The sequence below is a fragment of the Chanos chanos genome, chromosome 15 (genome assembly GCF_902362185.1).
Source record: "Chanos chanos chromosome 15, fChaCha1.1, whole genome shotgun sequence".
In the NCBI taxonomy this organism is placed as follows: domain Eukaryota; kingdom Metazoa; phylum Chordata; class Actinopteri; order Gonorynchiformes; family Chanidae; genus Chanos; species Chanos chanos.
This window is the reverse complement of record NC_044509.1, coordinates 1,237,501-1,261,500: the sequence shown is the minus strand read 5'-3', so window position 1 is coordinate 1,261,500 and position 24,000 is coordinate 1,237,501. Positions and strand designations below refer to the sequence as shown.

General features: G+C 42.7%; 1 protein-coding gene across 1 annotated transcript in view; it reads right to left on the bottom strand.

Annotated features, from left to right (window-relative positions):
* The window catches only part of dlg4a (discs, large homolog 4a (Drosophila)), a 73,790-nt gene that overhangs the window by 35,943 nt on the left and 13,847 nt on the right, over positions 1 to 24,000 (bottom strand). The window contains exon 2 of the mRNA XM_030792347.1: positions 21,931 to 22,092. Within this exon, the coding sequence (XP_030648207.1) occupies positions 21,931 to 22,092 (162 nt within the window). The remainder of the gene's footprint in view (positions 1 to 21,930; positions 22,093 to 24,000) is intronic.

Sequence of the window (24,000 nt, the reverse complement as noted above, 5' to 3'; positions counted from 1 at the left end):
AGCCACGGGAACCAAGCAAACACAGCTTATTACCCCGAAATGACGAGAGAGAGAGAGAGAGAGAGAGAGAGAGAGAGGAGGCACTTCATTCAAAGGGGTGGTTCCGCCTCATCTGCAAACTGAAAACGGCAAAACTCGTGTCGTATTCTGAATATGCCATCTCATGCTGTGCCGATTCCGATTTGAGTTTTTTTTACTGATGTACTTTTCATGCAAAACATAGATCAGGCTTACTACGTAAATACGTAAATACGTAAAATTAAGTCAGTAACTAAATAATAAGTCAGTAACAGTCATGTCGAACTCATACATTAGCCATCACCCCAAATAACTCTGTTTGAAAGAGCAGAGGAGCGGTACCTTATCCTAGTCCCGGGCAGAGAAGGAGGGGCAGCACTGATTTGAGACAGTTTAAGACTTTGATTCTGTCAGGGTTTTTTTTAAGGGGGACGGGGGTGTCGTCGTAGAACCTAAGATACAACTTTGAGGAATTCCTCAGACTACCGATTTAACCCAACATGGATGATCGCTCACACTTCAACATAAAGACGCATTTACAATCGATACAACGCTATTTCAGCCGCACGACTTGTAAAACACACGACAAATTGGTTAGGCTATGTTTATTGTTGCGTCTTTGAAATCCTCGACAGTTTGTTAGTGCTCATATCCTCCACCTTGGCTTCCGACTTTTCTTTTTCAGCGAAGCGCGTTAAATACCTCCCCGCGAGGGAGAGTAAAAAAAAGAAACAAAGTTTGACGTAGGTTTCTCTACACCCCCCCCCCCCCCCCCCCCCCACACACACACACTCACTCACAGCCCATGGTAAATCAGAGGGGGCAGAGCTGTATTGCAGTTAATGTATTGTTTTGGCCAAACAGAACTGAATAAGATGCAAACTGTTCGTTAATCAAGGCGCTCGTGTCCGTTGCGCTATTGGTCATCCCAGCCCTGCAGTGTGAGAGTCTGCGCTGTTGTGTGTTTACCGACACACAGACTGGAACTAAACCTGGTGTGAACGGAGCCTGACACTAGACCTGCTCATGCTCGTCACTATCCCACTCTGCTTATGGACCCAGCAGCACCAAATGCTACAAAATGAAAATATGAAGGAGGTGGTGGGTGGGCATGGGGGAGGGGAGAGACAGAGGGAAGGATAGATGCTGAAAGACAGTGAGAGAGGGAGAGAGAGAGAGAGAGAGAGAGAGATGAGTGGAATGTGAGAGGCTAGGCAGTCAGTTCCAGGGGGCTGGTACTGATTTACTCTATGTCTTTTTCATTGTACTACAGCATCATAAACACTGATAGCAATTCACAACAACGGTGATGCAGAGGGGTTTGCCACATACACGTACATATGCACCCACACACACACACAGACGTGCACACACGCACGCACACACACACACACACACACACACACACACACACACACACTCATCAGTGCGCACACACACACACACATACACACACACACACACACAGGACAAAGGAGTTATGTAAGGACGTCCAGAGCTGACACACTCACTTTGGTAAATAAGACTTCACTCTGCCCCTCTCTCTGCTTCCCCCAATTCCCCATGGCAGGTCCCACTCCCTCCCTCCCTCCCTCTCTCCCCACTGCAATTCTCACTCTCCTCCACCTCCCTCCCTGCCTTTATTCACAGTTACTCTCCACCTGCCTCCCTGCACAGCAGAATCAGCGCACAGTAATTATACTGGAGCTTCAGGGACAACCTTAAACATTTATTAAACAGAGAGAGGGAGATCGAGAGAGAGAGAGAGAGGTAGGGAGAGAGAGACAGAGAGAGATTGGGAGAGAGAGAGAGAGGGAAAGAGGCTGGACACAGAGTCAAGAGAAAAAGAGAGTGAGGGTAAAGTAGAAAAGTGAGTGTGTGGAAGTGAGTATGTGAGTATACTGTATCCTGAGGGAGAGGAGAGTATGTGAGTATAGTGTATCCTGAGGGAGAAGAGAGTATGTGAGTATAGTGTATCCTGAGGGAGAGGAGAGTATGTGAGTATACTGTATCCTGAGGGAGAGGAGAGTATGTGAGTACACTGTATCCTGAGGGAGAGGAGAGTATGTGAGTATAGTGTATCCTGAGGGAGAAGAGAGTATGTGAGTATAGTGTATCCTGAGGGAGAGGAGAGTATGTGAGTATAGTGTATCCTGAGGGAGAGGAGAGTATGTGAGTATACTGTATCCTGAGGGAGAGGAGAGTATGTGAGTATACTGTATCCTGAGGGAGAGGTGAGTATGTGAGTATACTGTATCCTGAGGGAGAGGAGAGTATGTGAGTATAGTGTATCCTGAGGGAGAGGAGAGTTATGTGAGTATACTGTATCCTGAGGGAGAGGAGAGTATGTGAGTATACTGTGTCCTGAGGGAGAGGAGAGTATGTGAGTATACTGTATCCTGAGGGAGAGGAGAGTATGTGAGTATACTGTGTCCTGAGGGAGAGGAGAGTATGTGAGTATACTGTATCCTGAGGGAGAGGAGAGTATGTGAGTATACTGTATCCTGAGGGAGAAAAGCAGAGTGAATTATAAGTGGATTGAAAGGATGTCAGCTGTTTCCAAAAACACTTTACTGAAATCAAAAACAATCATTAATCTACTGTACCTTAGAATAAACACACACACACACACACACACACACACACACTCACACTCAGAAGCTGTGCTTCAGTGGTTCAGTGGGGCTGGACAATGTTCTGGAGCGAGAGAGAGAGAGAGGCTGTACTGCCCTAAGCCAACTCAGGGACATAAAGCAGATGCTGCCTAATCTGCTCCTGCCTTATGTGTTAAATACACTGGTAATGGTGTAATGGAGAGACAGAGGAAAAGAACGAAAGACTAAAACTCTCTGCGTTTCTGGCATTCTAGATTTCTGTAACTTACCTGTGTACAAAGTTCAGTATAGCAATATTTGTTCTTCCTGCTGTAACTTTTGACAATATTCAGGTAAAACTCATCTTGATGGTGCAAATGAAACAAGCTTGGCCATGGATGAACACTGTCAGTGTTTAGCATGCGACATGCAGGGTCCTCAGGTTTGGACTGAAGAGCTGTAAAGCCTGAGTTCTTTAAAGTGACGAGTGAATCATGATCTGTCAGGAGATGTGCTGAAGAGAGGAGCTGTCCTCTGGTTGTCCCCAAGGGTACACAGAAGCAGCAACCCCCTCAGTTAAACTCAGCACAACTGGTCAAGGGAGGAGGTTTATTTGGTTTAAACCCAAACACTCAAATTAAACTAGTGAAACGGGGACAATAGCATCCGTGGTTTAAAATGAAAAGAGAGACATCATCTATAATGCACAAAATATTAATGTGTAGTCTCCTGTTCCCCAGCTAAGTCCCCTTATTTCAGTGATGCAATCTGTCCAAATCAGTCTCTCCCAGACCCAGAGAAATGTGATGATCTATGGAGCTCTGAGAGCATGAAGTGATGAGGAACCAGACTTCACAGACACACGGGGAGACCAGTGCATCATGTGACCTGTATCCTCCCACAGGACCAGCTTTGACCAAACCACCACTACCACATGACCTGATTCTGCTCTCTCCCCAGAACAGGTCCTTCAGCAGAACCTGGACCTGCTGGAGCAGTTCTGTTAAACCCTGCACCTGACTATAAACCAATAAAAAAAGAAAAACATTAATATTAAAAAAAAAACCCCTTCCAAATCTCAGGGAACAACTCGCAAAATCACAACAGGACATGTGAACATAGAACACACTTCAAATCGTTACATATTTCAGTCGTAACAGAAGCTCAGCAGGTCAGTGAATGGACAAACAGAGAAAGCAAGACGAGCTTCTCTTCTACACCATCAAAAAAAAACTATAAACAGCAAAAATTCCAATTAGAATCTGGCACAAAATATTCAAAATGAGTCATGGAACTAGTATCATTTTATGGGAGTGCGGTGTGGAGTGGTACTGGGAAAAATGGGGCAGATACCCAGCTGAAACCCTGCATGCAGAATTTTGCAGAGGCATTCATAGAGGACAAAGAAAAGCCCGTAAACAACGCACCCTGGGGCTGAATTAGGCCAATACCCCTTCTGATCAACAGCCAAAAGGAGATAGAAATTTCTGGACATACAGAAAAATGAGAGACCTTTTCTCATAGAACTAAAATATCCTAAACTGACAAGAGCTGAGCAGAGCGATGAGTCTCCTATATCAGCCCATCCTCACTTAACACCTACTGGTATCACCGACATTACTGACAGATCCTTATGTTACTGATCTTACTGGTTTTACTGGTATTACTGTTGTCACTGACACCTAGATATTACTGATGTTACTGTTTGAACTGAAATATGAATTCACATATACAGTGCTGCTTGAAAGTGTGTGAACCCTTTAGAATTTTCTATATTTCTGCATAAATATGACCTAAAACATCATCAGATTTTCACTCTAGTCCTAAAAGTAGATAAAGAGAACCGAGTTGAACAAATGAGACAAAAATATTATACTTGGTCATTTATTTATTGAGGAAAATGATCCAGTATTACATATCTGTGTATCGCAAAAGTATGTGAACCTCCAGTTTAAACAGTTAATATGAAGGTGAAATTAGTCAAGTGTTTTCAGTCAATGGGATGACAATCAGGTGTGAGTGGGCCCCCTGTTTTATTTAAAGAACAGGGATCTATCAAAGTCTTATCCTCCCAGAACATGTTTGTGGAAGTGTATCATGGCGCAGACAACGGAGATTTCTGAGGACCTCAGAAAAAGAGTTGTTGATGCTCATCAGGCTGGAAAAGGCTACAAAACCATCTTTGGACTCCACCAATCCACAGACTGTGTATAAATGGAGGAAATTCAAGACCATTGTTACCCTGCCCAGGAGTGGACGACCAACAAGAGTAAACTCCAAGAGTAAAGCGTGTAATAGTCTGCGAGGTCACAAAGGCACCCAGGGTAACCTCTAAGCAAAGAGCCTCTCTCACATTGGCTAATGTTAATGTTCATGACTCCACCATCAGGAGAACACTGAACAACAATGGTGTGCATGGCAGGGATGCAAGGAGAAAGCCCCTGCTCTCCAAAAAGAATATTGCTGCTCATCTGCAGCTTGCTAAAGATCACATGGACAAGACAGAAGGCTGTTGGAAAAATGTTTTGTGGACTGGTGAGACCAAAATAGAACTTTTTGATTTAAATGAGAAGCATTATGCTTGGGGAGAGGAAAACACTGTATTCCAGCATAAGAACTTTATTCCATCTGTGAAACATGGTTTGGGCTTGTTTTGCTGCATCTGGGCAATGATGGGCTTGCCATCATTGATGGAACAATAAATTCTGAGTTATACCAGCAAATTCTAAAGGAAAATGTCAGGACATCTGTCCATGAAATGAATCTCAAGAGAAGGTGGGTCACACAGCAAGACAACGACCCTAATCACAAAAATTGTTCTACCAAAGAATGGTTAAAGAAGAATAAAGTGAATGTTTTGGAATGGCCAAGTCAAAGTCCTGACCTTAATCCTATAGGAATGTTGTGAAGGACCTGAAGCGAGTAGTTCATGTGAGGAAACCCACCAACATCCCAGAGTTGAAGCTGTTCTGTATGGAGAAATGGACTAAAATTCCTCCAAGCCGATGTGCAGGACGGATCAACAGTGACCAGAAACGTTTAGTCGCAGTTATTGCTGCACAAAGGGGTCACTCCAGATACTGAAAGCAAAGGCTCACAGAGTTTTGCCACTCACAGATATGTAATATTGGATCATTTTCCTCAATAAATAAATGACCAAGTATAATGTTTTTTTCTCATTTGTTTAACTGGGTTCTCTTTATCTACTTTTAGGACTTGAGTGAAAATCTGATGATGTTTTAGGTCATATTTATGCAGAAATATAGAAAATTCTAAAGGGTTCACACACTTTCAAGCAGCACTGTATGCTTAGTATCCGAACAAAACTCCCTCTAAAGAATGAAGCGTCTCTCTCCCGTTCTGTCTCTCTGAAGCTGCTTCACTCTGCACAGAGGGAGGTGAGAGAGCTCTAGCGAGGGCACTGGTGTCAGGGCAGAGTCCCGCGGGTGAGTGTTATCACCCTGTCTGGTGTTTTTGGACAGCAGGGGTAGGGGGTGGGGGCAGAGCGGAGGCCTGATGGCTCAGACTTCAACAGCAATCCCACGCAGCGTCCACTCCTTTATTAAACACCTCTGTATGAACAGGGCCAAATAAAAACTAGACAAACGTCATGTCCCCTTCAAGTATTTAACAGTCAACAGTAAACAGCAGCTTTTTAGTATATCCTTCATTACTCAAGCAAACCATATTGTGCTTCTAGTCAGCAATGTAATATTAAAAAATACAAAAGTAATGAAATATAAAAGATACAACTAGTAACAGCATCAGCAACTTTAAAAATGGTGGTATATGTCTTTCAAGTAGTAAACCAACCATCTCTCAGTAGACATCGATGTCAAATTTAAGGAACTGCAACACATCTAGCTGTGACTTGTAACCTTTAAACTCCCAGTGCAAGGAGCAGTCAAACTTTCCTGACACAGTGACAGACTGCTATTGTCCGCGAATATACGCTTAAATTGCTACCGTTAAGTTCTGTTGCCACTCAACTGAATGTTACAGATGCTGCAATGAGCTATAGCTTAAACCAGTAAGCAAATTTAGCACTTATCCATGTGAAACCTCGTTTACAGGTTTCTCACCGATGAGCGTTAAGCTCTGTGGTGCCATCACCTCAGCAGCGCTGCTGATTCTCACGTTTTTTGTTTTCTTCCTCGTGTTCTTCTCAGGCGTCGGTGGGCATTGCCATGTTCTTGCTCTGCTTGCAGTCAGTCAGACAGGAGGAGTGGCGCCAATTTTGACTTGGTGCTATCAGTGTTGTAGAAAAACTCACACCGTTTCTTGGCATGTAAGGATCAGTTGTTGTGACATCCCTAGTTACTGTTGATGATGAGTGGCAGCACGGGGAGAGACCATCCCACCCTACACTTAACACACTACACTCAACACTCAATGCTCAGTGCTGTACACTCAACAACCTATACTCAACAGTCTGTACTCAACACTAAATATTCAGCATTCAGCATTCATCACTCAGCACTCAACACTCGATACTCAATGGCATGCTGTCAGTGTTCTACACTCAGCACAATAAATTCTGAGCTCAACACTATATTCTACACACAATGCTAAATGGTTTACCCCAACATTCTGCACCTAACACTAACACTCTACATTCTACACGGAATGCTCCATATTCTACACCCAACACTTACTGGTTTATGCTCAGCACTCTCACCTCTATACTCTGCTCTTAACATTCAGTGCTCTAGACTCAATGCTGTACACTAAACACTCTATCTTCATGTCTCCACACTCAACCCTCTACACTTTACATTCACTGCTCCACATCCTACACTCAACCCTCAACACTTTACATTCACTGCTCCACATTCTACTCTCCACACTCAACCCTCAACACTTTACATTCACTGCTCCACATCCTACACTCAACACTCAACCCTCGACACTTTACATTCACTGCTCCACATTCTACACTCCACACTAAACCCTCTACACTTTACATTCACTGCTCCACATTCTACACTCCACACTCAACCCTCTACACTTTCCATTCACTGCTCCACATTCTACACTCAACCCTCTACACTTTACATTCACTGCTCCACATCCTACACTCCACACTCAACCCTCGACACTTTACATTCACTGCTCCACATCCTACACTCAACACTCAACCCTCGACACTTTACATTCACTGCTCCACATTCTACACTCCACACTCAACCCTCTACACTTTACATTCACTGCTCCACATCCTACACTCCACACTCAACACTTTACATTCACTGCTCCACATCCTACACTCCACACTCAACACTTTACATTCACTGCTCCACATTCTACACTCAACCCTCTACACTTTACATTCACTGCTCCACATCCTACACTCCACACTCAACCCTCGACACTTTACATTCACTGCTCCACATTCTACACTCAACCCTCTACACTTTACATTCACTGCTCCACATCCTACACTCCACACTCAACACTTTACATTCACTGCTCCACATCCTACACTCCACACTCAACACTTTACATTCACTGCTCCACATCCTACACTCCACACTCAACACTTTACATTCACTGCTCCACATCCTACACTCCACACTCAACACTTTACATTCACTGCTCCACATTCTACACTCAACCCTCTACACTTTACATTCACTGCTCCACATCCTACACTCCACACTCAACCCTCGACACTTTACATTCACTGCTCCACATTCTACACTCAACCCTCTACACTTTCCATTCACTGCTCCACATTCTACACTCAACCCTCTACACTTTACATTCACTGCTCCACATCCTACACTCCACACTCAACCCTCTACACTTTCCATTCACTGCTCCACATTCTACACTCAACCCTCTACACTTTACATTCACTGCTCCACATTCTACACTCCACACTCAACACTTTACATTCACTGCTCCACATTCTACACTCAACCCTCTACACTTTACATTCACTGCTCCACATTCTACACTCCACACTAAACCCTCTACACTTTACATTCACTGCTCCACATCCTACACTCCACACTCAACCCTCAACACTTTACATTCACTGCTCCACATCCTACACTCAACACTCAACCCTCTACACTTTACATTCACTGCTCCACATCCTACACTTAACCCTCTACACTTTCCATTCACTGCTCCACATTCTACACTCCACACTCAACCCTCTACACTTTACATTCACTGCTCCACATTCTACACTCAACCCTCTACACTTTACATTCACTGCTCCACATCCTACACTCCACACTCAACCCTCGACACTTTACATTCACTGCTCCACATCCTACACTCCACACTCAACCCTCAACACTTTACATTCACTGCTCCACATCCTACACTCAACACTCAACCCTCTACACTTTACATTCACTGCTCCACATCCTACACTCCACACTCAACCCTCTACACTTTACATTCACTGCTCCACATCCTACACTCCACACTCAACCCTCAACACTTTACATTCACTGCTCCACATCCTACACTCAACACTCAACCCTCTACACTTTACATTCACTGCTCCACATTCTACACTCCACACTCAACCCTCTACACTTTACATTCACTGCTCCACATCCTACACTCCACACTCAACCCTCTACACTTTACATTCACTGCTCCACATCCTACACTCCACACTCAACCCTCTACACTTTACATTCACTGCTCCACATCCTACACTCCACACTCAACCCTCAACACTTTACATTCACTGCTCCACATCCTACACTCAACACTCAACCCTCTACACTTTACATTCACTGCTCCACATTCTACACTCCACACTCAACCCTCTACACTTTACATTCACTGCTCCACATCCTACACTTAACCCTCTACACTTTACATTCACTGCTCCACATCCTACACTTAACCCTCTACACTTTCCATTCACTGCTCCACATTCTACACTCCACACTCAACCCTCTACACTTTACATTCACTGCTCCACATCCTACACTTAACCCTCTACACTTTCCATTCACTGCTCCACATTCTACACTCCACACTAAACCCTCTACACTTTACATTCACTGCTCCACATTCTACACTCCACACTCAACCCTCTACACTTTACATTCACTGCTCCACATCCTACACTCCACACTCAACTCACTCTTTCACCTTGATCTCTCAGTCTTATGCTTAACTTGGCCATTAAGAATCTAGCCTAAGCTGTTTGCATTTGGGATTTACAGATTATTGATGCTGCACCGATGATGTTGGTTTACTGGAATTTTTTTTTTCACTTTCTTATGCATCCCTATATTTCTCTCTGTTTCTCTATATCTGTGAGATCTGGGGTTTCAGGAAGCAATACTGGCCTAATAAAAGAACAATTTCAACTTTCTCTCTATATATTACTGTCTCTTTTTTCTAGTTCAGTATTATTCATGTTTCAGTGGCAAGACATTTGCTGACAATATTGTTAAAGCACTGGTAATAACAAACAAGAACACTGGTACTAACACCCCACTCACAAATTCAGTCCAGCAATACTCTGTCTCTCTGTCTCCTCTCTCTCTCTGTCTCCTCTCTCTCTTTCTGTCTCTCTGTCTCTCTCTCTCTCTCTCTGTGTCTAGTCTTGCTATGTTGGCAGCAGGTTTAACAGTCCAGACTGAAGTGTTTAGTCTCCTGTGTCCTCAGCTTCTGCCATCAGAGCTCACTCTTAAGGACACACACACACACACACATACACACACACACACACACACACACACACACACACACACACACTCTCTCTCACACACACACACACACCACACCAAAATCCCTGTCTTTCTTCGCTGAAACGTATGTGCGCCTCTCTCTCTCTCTGTCTCTCTCTCTCTGTCTCTCTCTCTATTTATTTAACCATCTATACACAATGGAAAACATCTATTTATCTGTCTTGTGCATGTGTGTGTATCTGTCTAAATTAGTCAGTACATTAGCTGTTCTGACTGAGGTTATTTGGTGACTAAGGATTAAAATTAATCTGTTTTTGATGCAGGCCAGTGAAGGTTTTGCTCCTGTAAGAAATATCAGTGCTGATGACATCTGCCTCTCTCCAAAATAAAAACACAGAAAGTGTGTGTGTACGTGTGTGTGTGTGTGTGTGTGTGTGTGCGCGTGTGTAGGAGCAGCTGGTACAGAGAGTCACGTCATGTCCGTGTGACTTTAATTACCCTCAGTGTCGTGATCATCTGCCTCACCTCTCTCTCTCTCTCTCAACACACATCCGTCTGTATTGATCAGATATTTGTCTGGAAAATCTGCCAAAGCTCTCAGAGTGTCACTCATTAGTTTGTCTTTTAAAGAGAGGATGAGGTCAGAGATGACAAAGACAGGCTTTTTTTTCCTCCATCAGGGCTCATGCAATGTCATCCTGTCTGTTATCCTTTCATCCAAATCTCCCAGATCTCTCTGTTTTCAAACATATTCACCTGTTTGCCTCTTACTTCCAAAAGGCCTGAAATGTCAAAACCACTGAAGCTGTTACTACGGATACAGGAGTCCCTCTGCTTAGTGCTGTGCATGTGTGCCAGTAGGATGACAAAGAAGAGATGTAACAGTGATAAATAAAATGATGTTTTCCATACCATGCTCTGTGTCTTTGTCTCGGGCCACACACACACATTCACAGGCACACACACACACACCTCTCTGTTGCAGTAGTTTACAGATGGATAAGTGTTACCCTCTAGTGGTACAAATCTGTCATTGCAGCTGAGGCTCGTTCTGCCTTATGATGAGAATGTGCTAAAGCACACTCACACCATAACACACTCACACCATTCAACACTCTAATCATAACACACTCAACACCCGAATTATAACACACTCTCAACACTGTAATCATAACACACTCTCACACTCTAATCATAACACACTCAACATTAGGGTTAGGTACTGTCTGAATTTTTATCAGTTTCAATTCTGCATATCAATTCCGGTTCTTATTGATTCCCCGTTTTGATTCCTATCGTGTAAAAAAAAAGAGGTCAAATGTCTAGATAACAAAAATATCTTTATTGTTTTAAGCGTTATCTGAATATTCACAAAGTAAAAAGTGTTCACTATTTACTAGTATTTAGTAAATACATACAATAAAAATGTATGATCCACAGACATGTGCACTAAAAAAAATCTCAAATAAATATTTTAGTGTTATGGTGACAAACACATCCATTTTTATTTGTCCTATATTATACTAGTCAAGGACATCACACACTATCACTGAGAATGGTGTGTCGCAGCTAGCTGTCCTTGGCTCTACTGGAGGTGCTAGTGAGGTGCTACTAGTGCTGGCTGATGACACACTCAGGCTCAGAGACCGCAAGACATCAAACACTGTACAGTCTTTCAGATTGACATCGTGCTGCCTTAAATGTTTGGTCAGCTTTGATGTGCAACCTGACTTGCAGCTAAATAGCTTCCCACATGCATTGCACTTTGGCTTATCATCATTTTCTTTTCTAAAATGAAGCCACACTTTGACCATTTACCGCGGTCCATCTTTCACACTGTTGTGACGTTAGCCATGCATGCTAGCTCATATCTAAACAAATGGACATGCTGTTGCGTTGATGCGTGACATAGTCCCGTAGACAGGTCCTGCTAGATAGCTATGTGCGTCCTTGCAGATATGTAGCCTTTGTTTGCAACAATAAAGGGTTATCGCACTTAGGAACCGATAAGCAGAACCGAAATTCAATTTTTTTCGGGTACCTGGCACTTCGCATTTTGGATTCAGTTCTAATTTAGAACCGAGTTTCAGCTCCCAACCCTACTCAACACCCTAATTATAACACACACTCAACACCCTAATTATAACACACACTCAACACTCTAATCGTAACACACTCAACATTCTAATCATAACACACTCAACACCCTAATTATAACACACACTCAACACCCTAATCGTAACACACTCAACATTCTAATCATAACACACTCAACACCCTAATTATAACACACACTCAACACCCTAATCGTAACAAACTCAACATTCTAATCATAACACACTCAACACCCTAATTATAACACACACTCAACATTCTAATCATAACACACTCAACAATCTCATTATAATAAACTCAACACCCTAATTATAACAGACTCAACACCCTAATTATAATACACTCAACACTATTATAACACACTCAACACTCTAATTATAACACACTCAACACCTAATTAAAACACACTCAACACTTTACTCATAACACACAACACCTACTTATAACACACTCAACACTCTAATCAGAACATACTCAGCATTCTAATTACAACACACACTCAACACCCTAATTATAACTAGAGCCCGGCTGATCTAGGATTTTTAAGACTGAAACCGATTTCAATGTTTGAGGATTTAAAAATCTGATAATGATATATCGTAACATAAACAAAGATTTTCCCTAATTTGTAATTATTTAAGAGTCCTCACCAAGATAACATGACATAACTCAGTTTAAAAAATAAACTAGTTTTATTGTCATAAACAATACTATGAACAAAAGTACAACATATATTAAAAATACATTAAAGTTTTGATAAATAATGCAGTAAACTGACACAGTGACCTAGAGTAAACACTGCTGTTGAATGCATCTAATACTACATGACTGTGCAACGAGGACTTGTGACTGTGGGATTTCACACTTCACGTTTGAAAGAGAAACTAGGTAACTTTCTTTGGCTACCAAGCCATGTTAGATACTTGTCCAGCTCACGTTTATTTACGTGTCCCCTCTGGTTTAATAATTTTCAATGCATCAACTGTAACTACAGACATGCAAGTCACAGCTATATTTAGCATTGCTTCATTTAGGCAGAATAAGTTAAATGTTATGGTTTAACCGTTCATTAACATTAGCGGTCTTTCACTGATAAACATGGTATTAGCTAGCTTTGTTGGTAATAGTATTATAAGATGTTGCCAGAGAATTTTTAAAAGTGATGAGGGAGAAATGATAGGACTGTTGTTTGTTTACGCATTAGAACTGCCACACCGTTTCATAAATAAACCTACAGTCAAGTTTATCAACAGCTTAGGCTACACCACTCAACTAACGTAACGTTAAATGTTTATCAACAGCTTAGCCTACACCACTCAACTACCGTAACGTTAAATGTTTATCAACAGCTTAGCCTACACCACTCAACTACCATAACGTTAAATGTTTATCAACAGCCTTGCCTACACCACTCAACTACTGTAACGTTAAATGTTTACCAACAGCTTAGCCTACACCACTCAACTACCGTAACGTTAAATGTTTATCAACAGCTTAGCCTACACCACTCAACTACCGTAACGTTAAATGTTTATCAACAGCTTAGCCTACACCACTCAACTACCGTAACGTTAAATGTTTACCAACAGCTTAGCCTACACCACTCAACTACCGTAACGTTAAATGTTTACCAACAGCTTAGCCTACACCACTCAACTACCGTAACGTTAAATGTTTATCAACAGCTTAGCCTACACCACTCAACTACCGTAACGTTAAATGTTTACCAACAGCTTAGCCTACACCACTCAACTACCGTAACGTTAAATGTTTACCAACAGCTTAGCCTACACCACTCAACTACCGTAACGTTAAATGTTTACCAACAGCTTAGCATACACCACTCAACTACCGTAACGTTAAATGTTTATCAACAGCTTAGCCTACACCACTCAACTACCGTAACGTTAAATGTTTATCAACAGCTTAGCCTACACCACTCAACTACCGTAACGTTAAATGTTTATCAACAGCTTAGCCTACACCACTCAACTACCGTAACGTTAAATGTTTATCAACAGCTTAGCATACACCACTCAACTACCGTAACGTTAAATGTTTATCAACAGCTTAGCCTACACCACTCAACTACCGTAACGTTAAATGTTTATCAACAGCTTAGCCTACACCACTCAACTACCGTAACGTTAAATGTTTACCAACAGCTTAGCCTACACCACTCAACTACCGTAACGTTAAATGTTTACCAACAGCTTAGCCTACACCATTCAACTACCGTAACGTTAAATGTTTATCAACAGCTTAGCCTACACCACTCAACTACCGTAACGTTAAATGTTTATCAACAGCTTAGCCTACACCACTCAACTACTGTAACGTTAAATGTTATTTGATGTTTGACTGACGGTAACGTAGTCTTTCACGCTACTGCAGCAAAACCAGGCATGGCTGACATGAATGTCATAACATGATTGAAGGATCCATCTTCCATCTCCCCATTTCCTTTTTGTCATTTATCGGCCGTTATAAACACTGATACCGATTTGTCTACAATTAGCTCATATTGGGTGATAATATCGGCACGCTGATTTATCGGTCAGGCTCTAATCATAACACACTCAACACTCTAATTATAACACATTTAACAATCTAATCATACCACTCTCAACACATCCAACATCCTAATCGTAACACACTCAACACTCTAATTATAACACACTAAACACTCTAATCATAACACGCTCAACATTCAACACCCTAATTATAACACACTCAACACGCTAATTATAACCCACTCAACATCCTAATTAAAACACACTCAACACCCGAATCATAACACACACTTAACACCCTAATCATAACACACTCAACACTCTAATCATGACACACTCAACACCCTAATTATAACACACTTAACACTCTAATCATAACAAACTCAACACCCTAATCACAACACACTTGACACACTAATTATAACACATTCAACACCCTAATCATAACACACTCAACACTATAACCAGAACACACTCAACACTCTAATTATAACACACTGAACACCCTTGCACAGTTGAAGGATCTGAGTGCAGGAGTGCTTGAGGATGTCATTTTCCCATCAGACAGCAGCGTGTTCTTACCAGTGTGGAGACAGCAGAGGTGTAGAGAGGGGTGTGGCCAGCGGACAGCAGTACTGGCTGTAAAAACAGAAACCAAAAAAAAAGGGAAGAGCAGGAATAACTCAACAGAGGAACTGCAGGGTAGGAACAAAAAAAAGTGTGTGTGTGTGTGTGTGTGTGTGTGCGTGTGCGTATGTCTAAGTGGGGTGGTTGGGGTTTGTTGAGAGTGGAAGGGTAGGGTAGACAACAGAGAAGGGGTGTGTGTATAATGATTCTTCAGCAGTGCACGTGTGTCATATCAGGTACGACAGGTTACTGGGGTATAAAGCCAGGGGGCAGGTAACTGGGGTGTGAAGCAGAGAGGTAAAAACAGAAGCTGGTGGAGCAGTAGAAGGAGGTACAGGAGTGTTAAAACACAAAGGTAGACCATGAGAACAGGACTGTGTCTACATGGGAACAGAAAAGATGGTAGTCCTTGTTAAACTCCAGGACTCAAGGGCAAGAACTTAAGTTTAAATTTAAGATATCTGTGACAATATTTGTGACTTTTCATTATTGTTATCCTTACCTAGCAGTAAAACCGAAAGAGTGAAAGAGAGAGAGCAAGAGAGAGAGCAAAAAAGAGAGCGAAAGAGAGAGAGGGAGAGAGAGACAGAGAGAGAGAGAGAGAGAACACTTACAAACACTGACAGACAAGTAAAAATGCAAGCTTCACCATCTTCATTATAACAGTATATGTTTTATATGTGTAAATCTGACAGAGGGCTGTATGAGGGACTATGACAGAACCAGGTAATGACACACTGAAGACGCACGTCTGTGAGGAACTGTCTTGATGGTGAAACAAAAATGCATTTTCACTTATAACCAGAAGGTGGCAGAACTGTTGTGTCTTGAACTGGAAAAGCTTGGAAACACATTATAGCCAATCACATCCAACATAATGCCAGTCAATAAAATAGGGCAAGACTCCTAAAACTCACAGAACCCTCTGTGAGTGAGGTTTTTCACACAGCTTGAAATGAGACAAAGAGCTTACACTGAACACACACACACACACACAAATAAACACATGAACACGGAGGATAAAGTACCTGCCTGAAGACTAGACAGCATGTAGAGGACCTCACACACATACCTGACAGTTTCTGACCTAAATCCATACTGATATATGGAAATAACACTGTGTTTGTGGAGGAAAATGTTGGATAGAATGTATGTGTGAGAGCTGAAACACTGAATATTTAAAAGAGCCCACAATCACATCAACAATGTGTCAGTATTAGTCTACCCTTTGGTTACCAAGCATAAAGAATTACTGCTGCAACTCTTAAAAGAAATTAGAAAATGAAGTTGTTCAATGTGCAAATACTGATTATTTAACTCTTATAGTGTATTTATGTTGCCAAATGACACTCTTTTGGACAATGTGAATCATGTACCTTATAATTGTATGTGTGACTATGATTAGACTGGTACACGCTGAGGGCGGAGGGGGCTGGCACTGGAGTTTTGGTTTTGTAGGGTAAGGTGAGTGTGGTAACAGATCATTTTTTGATCACTTTGATGCTTAAAGTAAAGTTTTGTTTTGTTTCAGCTGTAAAGGGAATTCATGTATCTTCATGTATCTTTTTGTTAGCATCTATAAATTCATCTAAGTTTTTGTAATACAGACGTCTTGGAGTGAGGTGTGTTCTAATCACTGCAGACAGCTTGGCCACGGCTTTGGATTCAAAGGCCACTACAATTTCATGTGTTTACAGTCTTTCTGTGTTAGCCTACTGTTTATTCCTCAGACATGTAGATCTCTGTGGATTCCCGACGTCTGATTGGTTAAATCTTTCAGGATATGGGCTGTCACCAGACCAGACAGGGTCAGAGAACTGCTTCCTTTCACCCGAGAAAGCACATCAGACTGAGAGAACAGGGCTGTCTGGCCAACTAAACAGCAGCTCTCTAACTCTTGGTCTGTCTGTCTGTCTGTCTGTCTATCTATTTATCTATTTATCTGCAGACACCATAAACACATTCAGTATGTCTGAGTGATGAGATGACATACAAACCCAGAGGCCTGAGACATTATGACTCTCACATTCTCAATATCTCTGTCCTATTCATCAACATTTACAGACAATATCTCACTCTGTTCTATTCTTCAACATTTACAGACAATACTTCACTCTGTTCTATTCTTCAACATTTACAGACAATACCTCACTCTGTCCTGTTCTTCAGCATTTACAGACAATATCTCACTCTGTTCTATTCTTCAACATTTACAGACAATACCTCACTCTGTCCTATTCTTCAACATTTACAGACAATACCTCACTCTGTCCTATTCTTCAACATTTACAGACAATACCTCACTCTGTTCTATTCTTCAACATTTACAGACAATATCTCACTCTGTTCTATTCTTCAACATTTACAGACAATATCTCACTCTGTTCTATTCTTCAACATTTACAGACAATATCTCACTCTGTTCTATTCTTCAACATTTACAGACAATATCTCACTCTGTTCTATTCTTCAACATTTACAGACAATTCCACAGGGGTGCTAACACAGTGAGTGATCATAATCACTGAATATTAATGTACTATCATTTGGTATTGGAATTTCAGCTAATGAATTTAAAATCTAAATTCAGTATTTGCAAAGTTTAGAGATAATAAGATTTGAGAGACAGTTCTGACCGACGGTAAGTTATCTTTAGAGACCCGATTGCGCACAGTCAAATCACATAGTCTGTAAAAGAAATATCCACCTCAATAACATACCGGCAGATGGACTGACACAGATACAGTGACACGCAAACTGACTCACACACACATGGTAAGTGTAAGTGTAATTAGGTAGACAAACTGACACAGGTAGACAAACTGACACAGACACACTGACACAAACACACTGATGCAGGTAGACAAACTGACACAGACACACTGACACAGGTAGACACACTGACACAGACACACTGATGCAGGTAGACAAACTGACACAGACACACTGACACAGACAGACACACTGATGCAGGTAGACAAACTGACACAGACACATTGACGCAGGTAGACAAACTGACAGACATACTGACACAGGCAGACAAACTGACACAGACACACTGACACAGACACACTGACACAGAAAAGCACACTGACACAAACACACTGATGCAGGTAGACAAACTGACACAGACACACTGACACAAACACACTGACGCAGACAGACATACTGATGCAGGTAGACACACTGACACAGACACACTGACACAGGTAGACACACTGACACAGACACACTGATGCAGGTAGACAAACTGACACAGGCACACTGATGCAGGTAGACAAACTAACACAGACACATTGACACAGGTAGACAAACTGACACAGACATACTGACACAGGCAGACAAACTGACACAGATACACTGACACAGACACATTGACACAGGCAGACACACTGACACAGACACACTGACACAGAAAAGCACACTGACACAAACACACTGACACAGGTAGACAAACTGACACAAACACACTGATGCAGACAGACACACTGATGCAGACATACTGACACAGGCAGACACACTGACGCAGGTAGACAAACTGACACAGACATACTGACACAGACAGACACACTGACGCAGGCAGACACACTGACACAGACACACTGACACAGAAAAGCACACTGACACAAACACACTGACACAGGTAGACAAACTGACACAAACACACTGATGCAGACAGACACACTGATGCAGACATACTGACACAGACAGACACACTGACGCAGGTAGACAAACCGACACAGACATACTGACACAGACACACTGACACAGACATACTGACACAGACAGACACACAGACACACTGACACAGCAAAGCACACTGATACTGACAGATACTGACACTGACACACACACACATACACACTAGCATACTGACCCACTGACACAGGCACACTCACACACCAACAGACACAGACTAACTGACACAAACAGACACATCTGTGTCACAGAAAGATGTAGGGGCAGTAAAGAACAGAACATACTCTCACACATATGGACAAAGAGAGACACAGAGAGCGGCAGTCAGAGAGAAAGAGGAAGAGAGGGAGAGAGAGAGAGAGAGAGAGAGGAGAAGGAGAGGAGGGGGGAGAGAAAAAGGGGCAGAATCTAGCAGATGGCAGAGGGACACTCATATGGTTACTGAGCTGGGTATTCATGTTGAAGTCCTTGTGTTTGTGTAATTAAGGTCACATATGCTTCGTTTGTTTACTAAACCACATATACATATGCATCTATCATGAATGTACTGTGTTAGTGATCATATACACTATACATATTCACATACCAATATATACCTATACCTACTAAAAACTCTGCGTGTGTGTGTGTGTGCGCTTGTGAATGCATGTTGTGTGTTTGTGTTTGCATGGATGCATGTGTGTGATCATGCACACAGTTTGCTCTTGTTGTGTGTGTGTGTGTGTGATCAATTACGTGATGTGTGTTTGTCCTTTGACTGCAGGGCAAAGGTAATCCCCTCTGTGCTTATACTGCATCTGTCTCTCCAGTGTTCAGCACCAGTCCACCTTCCCAACCCTGCCCTGCCCTGCCCCACCCTGCCCCGCCCTCCAGTGCCTGCTCTCATCTCGTGTTCTGTGTTTAGACCCGTTCAATATGCCCTCCAAAAACAGAGCTTGAAGGGGTGTAGAGAGACATCCTGCAGGCTCACACACACACACACACACACGCACACACACAGTGTGATTCACACTGCCAGCAGCAGGCGGGAGAGGCTGATTATGGAAAAGAGCAGCAGAGGATTGGGGAGGACCCTAAACACACAAAGCAGGGCACTAATCTGAACACTGGATGCTATACATGACTTTAAAGAGAGGGAAAAGGGCACTGGGAGGCAGTTGTGATCTGAGGAAACAGTGGCAGGGTGACGTCCTGTGGTTCTTGGCTGGCCCGCCGGCGTAACTGGCAGGACCACTGACAGAGAGTGGATGAGAGAGCACAGAGGGCACGCAGACGTGTTAGAGGGCAAGGCAGGAATGCCGGGTTAGAGGGCTGACAAGAGGCCCAGTAGTGGAGGGTTTACATTGGCTCTGTCATAACAGGACAGAATGGTGAAAACATTGGTGCAAATACCAAGGCTTTGAACTGGTTCGAGGAACGAAAACGAAAACCAGAAACAATCGATATTTCGCTAGGAACAAAAACGAAACCAGAAACTTTGTATTTTTTAATGTTCTGGAACAGAAACATTTATTCGAAATAATGGCAACCGCTTAATAACGTTATTTTTTTGTTCTTTTATTTATTAACAAATTAAAATATTTTCTGGTTGCAGTAACTTTGGCGCAGAGTTTACTTCCTGTCTTCCTCTGAACGTCACTCGCGTCTCTGGACAGGGGACAGAAATGTACCAGTAGTCGGGTGGTGACACAGCGTGAAAGTGAAATGTGGTGTGATCTCTGTATTTGCAGCCAGAGGAGGTAAATATCATGCTATGCACCTTATAAATGTTATAAAATGTCTTAGACATAGACTTCATCAGTGTTTGACAATGGTAAGTGTGTTTTGGCTATATAGGCTAACTTGTAGCTTGTAGCTACGTAGCCCATTTCTGTCATTTATTTGCATAAGCTATTGAGCTATTGTTGTAGGCTACTGAGTAGCCTAAAACATTTCTGTTGTTATTTGGCAATAGCCGACCTGGCATAAACAACCCGTATCTTCATCTGTGTTTACAGAAAACTCTAAATGCGCAAAGGTTCGTATCGCGGGACACGCGCCTCCATGCTTCTTGTTGTTGCCACTGGAGCACACTGCTGGTGCCGGGTCACGCCCAGTTCTATGATTGACAACGGTTGCAAACCAATCAAATGACCAGGAAGCCACAGTGGATTTCGGCCCGAGGACAGATCGGACTACAGCGCTCCTAGTTAGTGATGCGATGCATTTTGATAACATTTTGTGACATTAGCAATAGGGACTATAGAGTAAAATATCTATTTTAGCCATCCGATAGATACGTGTTGTCACATCATACAGCCCTACATGCAATGTTATTAACTGGTATTTCGTTTGGCTCTAACTGGTTCGGGAATGATCTTTTTAAGGTGGAACGCAGAGCTGGAAACGTTAAAATACTGACTCTGCTCTGAACGAACCGACTGAAAAACATTCTGGTTTGAAGCCCTGGCAAATACTGAACTTAGTGTGTGTGTGTGCGTGTGTGTGTGTGCGTGCGTATGTGAGTGTGTGTGTATGTGTCTGTGTGTGTGTGTGTGTGTGTGTATGCGTTTGCGTGTTGTATGTACCTTACCACGTGAGACGTCTGTGTGGAGTGTGTGTGTGTGTATGTGTTCCTTCACGGGAGAGAAGTGTGCATATGTGTGTGTGTGTATGTGTGTGTGTGTGTGTATGTGTGTGTGTGTGTGTGTGTACCTTGACAGGTGAGATGTGTGTGTGTGGGGCGTAGCCGTGCATGCTGTCGACAGTGGCCAGGTTTTTATCACTCATGTGCAGCATCTCAGCGCTCTTCCCATGAGCCAGGTGAGCAGGGCTATGCTCCAACGGGGGCGTCTCCTCATCCTGATACCGGTATTTCTACACAGACACAGAGGGAGAGAGAGAGAGAGAGAGAGACAGGGAGAGAGAGAGAATGTTTAGAGACAATTTAATCAATCAGAAAACTCTATGCCACTTTCCACCATCTCCACAATAAAACTGACTCTTACTCAATAAAACACACACACACACACACACACACACACACACACACACACACAAAAAGCAGCTTAGTTTGTGGTTATTATTCATTTTTTATAGAGTGATATTTTTAAATGCTTCTAACTGCCATGCTGTGTCTGTTTGACAACAAAGGATGACACTGACCGGGGTTTTTCATATGTGGAATCCAAACATTTAATTTCATTGTCTTTTCTTAATGACATCACAGTATGACGATGTCATCTAGCAACTAGAGAATAATTCCAAAACTGCTATGGTAACCTTGAGAGGTCACGCATTCACTGCGTCATGTAGCCTAGTAAGACAGATTACTGCGTGCGCTTTGAAAGTGCATGCAGTGTGCTAGTATAGACATATATGGTCACTGCACCACAGGTTAAGCTAGCGTAGCTGCTTAAAAATGCATGACTGAAGTTAAAAATGAGTGAACAAACAGCACCAGGAGACAAAATACAGACACCACCAGCCTCGCAATCAATGTCGTTAGATTTAACCGGTAGACGTGGATCATCTCATGGAGGTGGTTTGGCTTTGAAAAGACGGATGTTATTCAATCTGCAAACTATGTTGGTAATCGGCCGCTGTGAAAGACAGCTCGACAACTAAGCTGTTTCATCTGCGAACTGTTCGATCTCAATAATACTTGCACGGGTGATTTCAATGTTTTTGTATTGTTTTTACTTGAATGCTTGAGTTTTAAGTAAATAAATAAGACCCATTTTCCTTAAATATGTTTGCAACAATTAATATCCTATTTACAAGAGCGAGCTAGTACAATATAAGACTTTTACAAACACATTTTTGAAGGACGCAAAATATCTTCTACTTATCGTTATCGACAAAATCCCATAAAATATCGAGGTATCATTTCTTGATGGTATCGCACACCTCTACTTCCAAGTCTAAAGACAACAGAGAGGCCACAACTAAAGCCTCTGGAGAACCGAAACCAAACGCAGGTTCAGGTGGAAATGACAGGAAAACAGCAAGGAGATTCGTGGACGAGCACACCTGCCGCTCACGGAAACCCATCAGCTCCAGGTTAAAAGGAGGAATCTGGAGAAAGGGAGGCAGAGAATGCAGGAGTAAACTCTGCCAGCAGCTGAGTGGACTGATGGAAGCACCTTCACCTCCTACACAGAATACCTGGGTTCAGTGCCCAGCCCCAGCATCCTGAAGCTAGCAACGTTGCCTGCTACTACACAGCCGGGGAGCAACCCGAGCGGAAAGGCACCGGACTGGCCCGGCACCAAGCACCTGTTTGTCAGCATCCCCCCTGAGCCATCCAAGTGCCCAAGCACCCTCGTCACATGTGTCATCTGTCGCCCAGACGACACAGCAAAACACCCCTCCCAGTGGTCACTTAGCTCAGTCCTCAGGGACTGTTCACACACCTTCTGCTGCTACCTGACTGGGTGGGAAAATCAGCGAGTAAACTCTTAAGCTTTTTGTAAGGGGTTCTATGGAAGCAGAAGTATGAGAAGGGTTTTTGTAGGGGTGCTATGGAAGCAGAAGTATGAGAAGGGTTTTTGTAAGGGGTGCTACGGAAGCAGAAGTATGAGAAGGGTTTTTGTAGGGGTGCTATGGAAGCAGAAGTATGAGAAGGGTTTTTGTAAGGGGTGCTACGGAAGCAGAAGTATGAGAAGGGTTTTTGTAGGGGTGCTATGGAAGCAGAAGTATTAGAAGGGTTAGAGACAGACTGCCAGCATCTGCAGCAGGGACATGACGACTACTGCGACAGCCCTGACTAAAGGAACAGACAGC